Source organism: Calonectris borealis, chromosome 8 (genome assembly GCF_964195595.1).
Source record: "Calonectris borealis chromosome 8, bCalBor7.hap1.2, whole genome shotgun sequence".
NCBI classification, from domain to species: Eukaryota; Metazoa; Chordata; class Aves; order Procellariiformes; family Procellariidae; genus Calonectris; species Calonectris borealis.
Genome location: NC_134319.1, coordinates 28,741,627 through 28,752,210, shown reverse-complemented (window position 1 = coordinate 28,752,210; position 10,584 = coordinate 28,741,627). Strand labels below are relative to the sequence as shown.

Sequence of the window (10,584 nt, the reverse complement as noted above, 5' to 3'; positions counted from 1 at the left end):
TTCTCTCTTTAGCAGAGAGTGGGGAAGGAAAAGATTTTAACATATTTTCATTAACACTAAGCTTTGTCTTGAATTTTTTAAGTATTACAATACCTAACATAAGAAAACTTCTGCAGACATATAAAAACTTTGGAAAAAAAAAAGACTCAGGCTAGCCAAGGACTGCAGTGTATAGAACACACCAATCTGGAGCCAGGGTCACTTCAACTGTCCAGAGATGAAATAATAAGGAATGAGTTCATGCAGCAGCTTTGGCTTGAGTTGAGAAATATTCCAAGCAAGTAGTTACATTCCTCTTTTTAAAAAGAGGTTTTGCATTACGAAGTCAAACAGAGAAGACCAAATTGTTTACATCCATTCTTGTTTGCAGACCTGCTCAGGATTATTCATTACTGGATAGCTTCTGCCCAAGTGTCTGGAACCTCTGGCAAATCTACCTGCGTCTCTGGAGAAAACATGGAGTTAAAGCACCAGTGCAGTGTGTATAGACTAAGAGTACATCCTAAGGTACATCTATTGCTGTTCCAGACAGTACCAGCTACGTTTCATGATGATGGTATTTATCTAGACTGCCCTCCTTCACTCAGTGTTCTCTAAAGGCTGTCAGGAACAGCAGCTCTCCCCAGTCCAATTCAAGGTACTCTGTGCAGTAACTGCCTTTCGGTCTATGCCACACCAGTTTCATTTCAACTCATTTCTTAAGATTGCTTAAATGAAACCCAGCTATTTGTGTTCTTAAGTTATTTTGTTTTAATTGACAATTCCTAAAACAGTTTCAGGTCCTTGGTCAACCCTCTAGCATTTGCCTGGCTTTTCTTGGGGAATAAGCCACAACTGCACACCTGATCCTACCTAAACCTGATGCAGGAAATGGAAGGAGTTGTGTGTGTAAAATAGTGCAACAATGCTTAAACCTCAAAGCAGTATGGCATTAAGCATTACATAGCTGGCTTGGCGTCAAGATAAACATGCCCCCTGCTTGAGCATTTTGATAATCAGAAGAGAGAGAGGAACTAATTTATGATGTCAGACTGCTTGAGCAACATTGCTTTGCACAAGTGCTGAACAAAGACTAAACGTAGCAAACACCTCTGCTAACTTCTTTTGCAGCTGCCCTCTTTGTAGGTTGTATTGTATTAATTTACTACTCAAGATAGTAACTTCTGGTTCTCAGGAAACACAGACCACAAAGGGAAAACATTGGCATTAAAATCAAACATTAATCAGTGATGCAATGTTTGCTTCCTAGCTTTAAAAACTACACCACCACTCACACACACACAAAAAAGATGTAAATATGAAGTGAAAGGTTCATTGCAAAACCTTGTTTCAAACAGTAACTAGATTCAGATTGTCCTCTATCTTCAAAGGCTTTACAGAGTCGTGCGCTTTACAAATAAACATTGCTACCTCAACTAAGTCTTCCAAAGAAAACTCAGTTCTGAGCAAAATTTAACCTCCATTCCAATGCAAGCTCTATTTCTAGCACAAGGCGGCAAGAATGTCTCTCACACTCCACAGTTTTTGGTACACACACTGGGAAAGTTAACAAAGAGCTGAAAGTACAAACCATTTCAACTTTACATTGGCTGGCTTCTTGCCTCTGCTTATGAAAGCTACTGTCTTCGAAGATGCATCTTAAATGCGGGAATACAAAACCTATGCAAGTGTCTTCTCTGTTCTTATGAAAGATCTGGGTTTTCTTGTCTCTAACTCAACAGATCACAACTTGAGTAATGAATTTATTTCATATGAAAATTAGCCAATGTACAGCACAGAAAAAAGGATTCTTTAATAGAAATCCATACTTATGTTTCAGTAATTTTGCGTAATCTAATTTTTTCTAAATTTTCAACATTTTTTTTATCAACAAAACTGGGAGGCAGAATTAAATCCTTTCTCACTATAGAGTGAAAACATGAGAGAAAGACCCTATAAGGACACAACTAAACTGGACTCCCTCACACACCTACCGTTTATCGTATCATTTAATTGCAACAGGAAGGCAATCTGCTCTTTTAGTTAAGAGCCTCTTTCCTTCAACCGGGAAAGTGGCTTGCTTAGGTAGCATTTCCTTTGTCCAATTTCCTAGCGGAAAGTTCTTCACTGGTTTCCCAGTGAAGAGTGACCTCACTGAAAGCCTGGCACTTCCCCGCGACTGGCAAGCTGCATAAGTGTGTGCCATCGGGACAAGCACAACGTAGGGCCTCACGCGTACAGCTCGCTATCAGCCGATCTCAGTCTAATCCATTAGAAGGGCTGAGTGTTAAGCTAACAGTTTATCCCTCCTAAGCCCAAAAGAAAGTGTTTCTTTTTATCCTGCAACATCTGCTTAGATTAGCAAACAAAAACACGTGTTACAGAGCTCAAATGACAGCTACATCTGTGCAGCTCTGGGCGCCACATATGGCGTCTATGGCAGTCGCAAGACGTTTTAACCCTGCTGGCGCCAGCTGCATCCTGAAACATTTGTTCTTTTTCAAAGTGCGATTTCACAGTATGTGCCAAAGAGCAGTTACAACTGTTTTTTCATGTTTCAATAAACACAGGTAAGATGTGCAGCATTTAGGTTGATACCAAGTCTTAAAAATGCCTCCCTAAAACAGCTTCAGGTGGAAATACCCACACAACCATCGTTCAAAGCAAACAGCTATTCATTACCCCAGCTACACATTTGACGACTGACTGTCACAGATATGTATACGATGTGTGATGACAATAAGGGGGTTTTGTCAATTAAACCTTATATTCAGACAATGGCAAGGTGCCATGCTAGTCCTGATTACAGGGAGTCACAAATCTAATGACTGCTGACAAGTCTCTTCAGTTTGGTTTTGCATGGCAGGCAATTATCGTTTAAAAATGCAGTGCTCTTAACTGATCTGTCTACTGATAGACCTTTGTTAGCTTCTTGAACCTAATTCAAGATTAGGTTTCCATTGCAGTCTGGCTGCTGGATTATTTGTAGCAAATAATTTTTCATTTAAAAATGCAGCCCACACACAAACACGAATAGTGAGGAAAATTTAACATCAAGCATGAGCGACAATTCTCAGACACTAGGAAACCGCACAACATCCCTCCAAAGAAGCCAGAAGGCACATGCCTTTGAGGAACAGTGTCCTGCACTGCTAATAAGCAGGTGACTATACTGCAAAATTTCATGTGAATGGACACCGAGAGATGCGATAGGACCCTCAGCTCACAACAACTGCACTTGGAATACTACACTGGAGAACAACACCCTGAGAGTTTAAAAGCCACAAACAAGAGTCTTCGGTACTTTCCACAACCATGCCTTCCTTTGGACAACAAAATGCAACCAAAGCAGCTCCAAACTACTAGGAACTAAATCAAGTTAACACCCAGCTTGCTAGCTAGTTAAGATGTCAAAGTTGAAGGGGGAAAAAACCCCACATATCTCAAAAGCTATTTCTGTTTACACCTACTGCTTACTGTGAGCTACTGTGGAAAGACTTAATTTGCACAGAGACTGTTGAGAGCTTACCCCTTTTCTACTCATTCAGTATATGATCAAAAGGGAGCCTGAAGAGATTAGGATCATATGAAACTCAATACCCGAAGTTTCTAAAAATCATGAATAAATTCTGGGGAGAAAAAGAGGATGGAAAAAGAATCAGGCCTACTGCTGACATTTCCAATTCACCTACTTCCAAAGGAGTGTTTTTATTATACTGATTAGAAGAATGGTTTAGTGCTAATCAAAAATCAGATATATCAAATCTTCCTGTACGTAAGAGAGCTCCAGCCATTGAGAGCTTGCAGTTGAGTAGACAAGCAAAGGAAAAAATCTCAGCACTGTCCTCTGCCACAATGCTTGCATACTTGGTCTGCAACTCCAGGCGGGCCAACAGATATCAAGCTGTTCCTCCCCATTCTTTGCCAAGCTGCTGAATTCCCTGTTTACTGTTAGAAATCCTGTTAGACGAGCCCAACTCCAGCTCTGTCTTCCCGAGACTCTAAAGTGACCTGGTTCTCCCATTCTATCTCACATGCAGGTAACTGAGAACTGTTTTCAAGCATCATCACACAGTCAGAACTTACATCCAGCCCCATGGCTGGTGTGGTGCTTTGAAGCAAGGGCTTGGTCACTGGTATTTTGCCGCTTGTTGAGCCATTTCCAGCAGCTGGAGGCAATGCATTCACCGTATGACTGTGAAGCTGCGTGGTCCCTCCAGTGACGGCAATGACTGGCTGGGAGGCAGGAAGCACCCCAGAAGCCTGGAGCTGCACCACAGTGGGCTGGGGGAGCACCACCGACTGACCTAGAACACAAGAACAAACAGGAGTGCTCAGCATATGATATGAAATGGATTTGTACACGACCAGTTTGTAGGGGAATACTGATATAGGAGGCAGAAAGCCTTGCTTCCTCTCCTGTCCTGCACAATTTATCTCAAGTCCAATTCTTCAGCATTAGTATATTCCACAGGATAGGAATGAAAAAAAAAAAAAGCTCAAAAGTTTGCAGGACTCTTAATCCACCCTGCAAACCAAAACTACACATATTAAAGGAATCCACTAAATCAAGCTCTCTCCCAAAACCCAATGGCTCTTCAAAGTTAATAAAAGTCAACACTTGCTAGAACCATTACTCATTTCAGTATTGCTAACACTTGATGCACTTTGAGCAACTTTTTCAAAGAACTTAGGCAGCTTACCTCCATCCTTCTTCTCCCTTTTGTCCACCCCTACTTTATTGCTGTATTCAGTGGAAAACTTGCTACACAGAAGTGACTCATACTACACAAACCAATTCAGAAACAGCATAGAGAAAGAAGATAAATGAGAAAGAACAATGCAAGTTACACTTTCAAAATATAAGTTAAAGCCTCAATTCACACTAAGAGAAGACCAATTTTTTTAAAAAATGTCTTAGGTAAGAAATTTTATGCACAAGCTGAACAGAGCTTAAAGAAAAGCAAGCAGAAAAAATGAGGTAATTTTGACAGTTTGAAATGGAATTAAAAACAGTCACTTCCAAGAAATTTCAGTCCAACAACTACATTTAGCTCAAGCAGGTGCTTGAGTAATATTTTGTTGTCTGAAAACACGTGAACGTCTCTTTAATCCTTTGCAACAGGATGACCTCGACAGCTTTCAGAAACAGCACGTTCCAGCTGAGCATTCCAACCAAAATGCATGATGATGTATTACAGCATTTACCCAAGCTTCTGGAAGGTGAAAAATGAAGTAATTTACCCGGCACCAAGATCTTTTATGTATGAGGTATAGGATCAGACCTCCTTTTTTGCAGAGATAATCTTGAACACATCACAAGTTAGTACTACCCTATTTAAGTACCTCGAATGAATCTGAGATTATTTCAACAATTTTTTTAATGCACAAGGTACATGATGCTCTAAGATCATGCTTTCTTCTTTAAGTTTTTATGAAAGGGACTGTAAAAATATCATTCCTCATGCTCCTTTGAAGATAATAGCATATTTCAAACTGGTAGCTCCAACTTGTCACGTGCAGGGGATTTTGATTAATAAAAAAGATCCTTATGGTTTTTGTTATGGAAGCAACACTATAGAATTTTTAAACACACCATCAGTTAAAGTAAATACATGGCATGAAAATACTTTCCCAAAAGTATTTCCTCTATAATGCCTCACAGAAACTACTCTCCTGACTTTTCTTCAGGGAGAAGGAAAAGCTGATCTTCACAGCACTATACTTATATCCAAAAAATCCATATCCCCAACATTCCTTTTTCCAGATGGTATTTTATCAGCTGGAACATCAGAAGGAATAAGAATTAGGTCATGCTGACTGTGCTGACCTGTGTTTTAAGCAATCCAACAATCTTAGGCATGTTGTAACAAATGTCAGCGTCTCCAGCTTTGGCTTAACTCCTGATGGAAGAACAATTAGTAATGAAGACAAATTTTTCAGTATTGCAATAATTTCTAGATACATGCCCTTAAGTATTCCTCTCCTTTTCCTTTCACGCCTCAGTGCCTGTACAGCAACCACAAGAGACTGCAGCCATCAGCTGGTGAAAACGAGCCACTGCATCCCACAATTTCAGCAATGCATGTTCCTACTGCCTTAACTGAAGAGTAAAATAACGCTTGGGATTCAGAAATGAAGGCTCAAGCTACTCCAAAAATCTGTTACAGGGCAACAGGAGGAATGAAAAATTATCAGTGGACAGGAAATCACTTGCCTCTTGTTAACATCAGCTTGCAGCTGTAAGCAACTAGTTTAACCTTTGGCATGGCTCTCTTAGCAGATTTCACAACATCCTATTTAATGCTGTTTAGCGAGATAAAAAGCCATAAACTCATGTTCCCACCATCCTGTGACAGAGTTTCACATGGGTAAAAAAAAAGGTTTTATCACTCCTCTCAAGCTTTCAAGTTTCATTCAAGCCATCCTAATTGATTCTGCTGGATCTTCCTTTGGTTACAACAGAACAGCACTGTAATCACCTCATGCACCACTTGCCATCACAAGTAGAGCAAAGGGTCCCTAGAGATCCTTCCAAATCAGCAGTTTTATCTCCACAACTGCCAGTGTTCAGCATAGTCTCTTTTGCTCGACTGTCTTCCACACAATGCCCAGGTGAGTGCTGTTTCACATAGGACTATATGAGAGGAAGAAGGCCATCTTCTCAGCCTAAACCTTTTTCAGCAAAGCTCTTTTTTTTCCTACTACTCCCGTTTCACCCGCCAAAGCTAACTTCGTTCTAGCGACCATCCCAAACAGACATAGCGTTTACCCCCAAAACCTGGCCCAGTCATGACAATTCACCTACCTTTAGGAGGTGCTGGCTGGATGTTAACAACTGGCTGATGCTTTGGCAGTGGCACAAGCGTGGGAAGAGTCTGAATAATGATGGTTTTAGCTGGGATGCCAATGTTAGCCTGAGCCTCAGGTACAGCAGGCAAAAGGGGTTTGGGTTGTATCGAAGGCCTGGATCCTGTCTGACCACACCTCTTCAGGGTCCTTGCAGAATTATTTGCTAGGAAAGGAGAAAGAGCCAGAGTTGGACTAGAAGATATCAAATAAAGAATTCAAGCAGTAATAACATGGCTTTTGGTATCGTTGCAGTTTTTTACCCATCTATAATATTTGTTAAAAACAGACATACTTGATCACAAATTCAAGTCAGAAATGACAGGACATACTAGCGTCTGTTAGTTAAACATCCACATGCAAGACAATACCATACTATCTGCGGAATCAAAGTAACTCAGTCTTTCATACCAGACCGAGAAGTGATGCTGACAGCAGGCTTCTTCCCTCCATCTGCTTCGGGGGATGCAGGGCTTCTGCAACTCTTGCTGTAGAGAGAGATGGGAGACATCTGGGAGCTACAGCTGAAGTCCACATCATCCTGCAGACAGCAAGTACACGAGATTAATGCTTCAGAAACACATAAAAGTGTCTACTAGCAGTTCAGAGTATAACAGCTTTTCATCACATCTGTGTTGCTGCTTCAGCAAAAAGGAGAAAGGTTTTATTCTGCAGTTTTATTCTGGACAATGCTGAAAACCAAAGAAGTACCTCTCCTTATCAGCAGAGTGAAGGGGGGCAGAGGCTAGCAACTGCTAGACTTTAGAAGGCATTTTGTTTGGCAACCAGGCCAACACACAACTGAGGAAACAGAACTGAACACACTGTTTTTAGAATGGGTCACAGCAGGAGAGGAAGGAAAACATCACTGAAGGGAAGTTGTTTTTGCAAGGGTTGGAAAAATAAGCTGTTTCCTCTTATGCCGTGAAGTTGGTCAGACAAGTAAATCACTGGACTTTTTGTTTGTCACAGCTGGTTCTGAATGACTGCTGCTATCTGTGTTACATGGAGGTTTCTGCATACAGGCACATTCTGCACTGGAGAGTCCACAGATGACGGAGAAGGAACTGAACAATTTGAAGTGGCTGGTGATAAGGGTTCTGTCTTCACGCTTGCATCTGCAAGAGGCAGATAAAGAAATTTTACGGTCCAAGTGTTTAACAACGGGAGATCAGTAAAGAACACACTGCCCTACACTAGCTATTTAATTCCTGAAGCAAGGCACAGCAGAAAACATAGCAAGATTAAAGATACTAAACAGCTTAGCTTGTAGGGCAGTGCTTGCCAGCTGTACCCATCCTACAGAAACACAGCATGACTTCTCATCACAGAGCTAAACGCTGCAGGACATCAAATAGTTTCACATAAGTTACCACTATCCTGAAGTTATAACAGCTCACCCTTGTGGGGTGGGGGGGAATAGTCACACCTGCAAAATACAAAAGGTAAATTACCTGCATAAGCATGGCCTGTAATATTCCAAAGATCCGAGTCCCAAGACATCAAATCCAAATCAAAATGAAAGTTATAGAGATCATTTTCCTGAAATGACAGTTTAGAAAAAGAAACAATACAGAAAGACAATATACAGTGAAACCACCAGCCATTATGTTGACACTCTTACAGCTCTGGAAAACAAAACAATACTATCACTTCAGTTGCCTTAAGGCACGCAGAGATAAAAGCCCTTACGGGGCAATTCTCAACTGGAATACTCAAGACAAGGCTTCTTTTAAAGCTTAGAGCTGTAGGAAAGGAGCATACCAGTTTAAGACCATCACTAATTACTGTACTGTTGTCAGTAATTTGTAAAGTGAAAGTTCTATTCCAGTCGCTGAACCACTTTATATAAACCACAAGTTTTAGCAAATTGTTGGCATCCTCCCCTTCATCTTAATTGAAAGATTTACTTAATGCCCTTCCATCATCAGACCTTAAAGCACTTTATAAACAAAAACAGTACCAGTGTCAGTTTACCAGCAGAAGACACAAGGACTGATTTGCTCAAGATCTCATGAACAGTATGTATTAACCCGCCCTATACTTGAATAAACCGACATCACCATCATCATCTTCTACAGCCAGGGACACCAGTTTCCTTTTCCAACAGAAAAAAAGAGACTGAAATCACTTTATATATATTATTTAATGTATGACCTTTAAAACAGTGATTAAGTTTTTGCTCCATTTTTTCTGCTGATGCAACTGTAAGTCTCAGTTCCCTACTCAAATGCAACATTTTTACGAGCACTTGCATGAAAAATATAAATATTACATTCTCAACTTATACAAATATACAGCAAAGATCTTCTTGCTAAAAACCATCCTGCAAACGTACCTCTCCTTACGTTCTCAACTTGCCTCGTAAAGGGAGGCTCAGAAAGTCTGCAGACTGCACAGAAATTAGTATTTGCAGGCTAGGTGAAGAAAAAGCCCATCAGAGCATATTTATAGGAAGAATGACCAAAAACCACAGCCTGAGCTGTGCAGCAAGAGCCTCCACACAGGTAATGTGCTGACCTGCTGATGGGCGATACCCCGCCCTTGCACAATGCTGCAGTTCCCAAATTTCCTCCAGCGCCTGGCTCTACAACGCCTGTAGGAATGCTCTTAGTACCTGAGGTTTATGTTGGATAACCCAGGGGTTGTGCTGGAGGTGGGTTAGGACACGGTGAGCAGAGAGAAGGCAGGGGGAAGAACAGAGAGTGGAGAATCCATGAGGCAAATGCCCTGGGACAGAAAAAGCAGTATGTACGATTGGACAGTGAAAAACATGGGGATTAATGCATAAGGTTGCAAGCAAAGGGTTCAGGAGAAAATCTGAAAATAGACAAGAAAACAAGAAACCATTTTACAGGCAAGGTGATAAAGCACAGCACTGGTGGACGCAGATGTAACGTACCCACGCCTCTCCACACTTCTCCTTCCATGTGACCCAGAAAGCTGCCCTGCCGCCAGCACTGCCTTGCAGGGGACGCTGACCTTCCTTAGGCCAGCGGCCACGCAGCGTCTCCGGGACACCGCAGACTTTCACCTGAAACTCTCCCCTTTAACCTTGGCGTTTAACTCGCCAGCTTCGATACCGACAGGGTATTAACAGACCGACACCTCTGCCTCTCAACAGCTAACGCAGGGGCGAACGGGCGAAGGCCTGTAACCCACCGGCGCTCCAGCCCGGGAGCTCGAGCGTCTCCTGCCAGGCCACCGCCATGAAACCCACAGCGCTGCTGCCCGGCGCCCCCCCCGCCGGCGCCTCCAGCCCCCGAGCCGGGCCGTGGGGGCACACCGCCGGCGGCGGGGGGGAGCCCGGCCTCCCGCCGCCCCCGCCCGGTACTCACGTCGGGCTCGTCGCTCGGGGCCCGCCGCGCCTCCGCGGCGCCCAGCAGCTCGCTCAGCTCATCGCCCAGCACCGCCTCTGCGGGAAAGACAGCGGCCTCAGCGCCGGCCCGGCCCCGGCGGGGAGCTCCCCATCGCCCGGCCCCGGCCCCCGGCCCCCCGCGCTCACCCCAGTCGAGGCCGCCCCCCGGGGCCGGCAGCAGCCCCGCCGGCTCCCACTCGGCCTCCGCCGCCGCCATTGCTTCCGCCTTCCTCCCGAAACCCACGTCTGCTTCCGGGCAGCGCCCCGCCCCGCCTACGGCGGCTGCCGGCGGACAGACGGCGGGGCGGCGGCCTCAGGGGGCGCGCGTGGGTCCCCACGGTCGCTGCCCGCGCTGGGGCTTCGCTTCCAGAGCCCAGGGTCTGAGCCGGGGGCCGTCC

General features: G+C 43.7%; 1 protein-coding gene across 9 annotated transcripts in view; it reads right to left on the bottom strand.

The window, feature by feature from the left end:
• ATF6 (activating transcription factor 6) overlaps positions 1-10,441 on the bottom strand; it is an 81,806-nt gene extending 71,365 nt beyond the window's left edge. For all 9 annotated transcript variants that reach the window (XM_075156591.1, XM_075156593.1, XM_075156594.1 and 6 more), the window contains exons 1-7: positions 10,334-10,441; positions 10,167-10,243; positions 8,283-8,370; positions 7,852-7,946; positions 7,240-7,369; positions 6,788-6,994; positions 4,066-4,286 (exon numbers count right to left, since the gene is read on the bottom strand). In XM_075156591.1, the coding sequence (XP_075012692.1) occupies positions 4,066-4,286; positions 6,788-6,994; positions 7,240-7,369; positions 7,852-7,946; positions 8,283-8,370; positions 10,167-10,243; positions 10,334-10,403 (888 nt within the window). In that variant the 5' untranslated portion in view covers positions 10,404-10,441. The remainder of the gene's footprint in view (positions 1-4,065; positions 4,287-6,787; positions 6,995-7,239; positions 7,370-7,851; positions 7,947-8,282; positions 8,371-10,166; positions 10,244-10,333) is intronic.
• Positions 10,442-10,584: the final 143 nt, after the last annotated feature.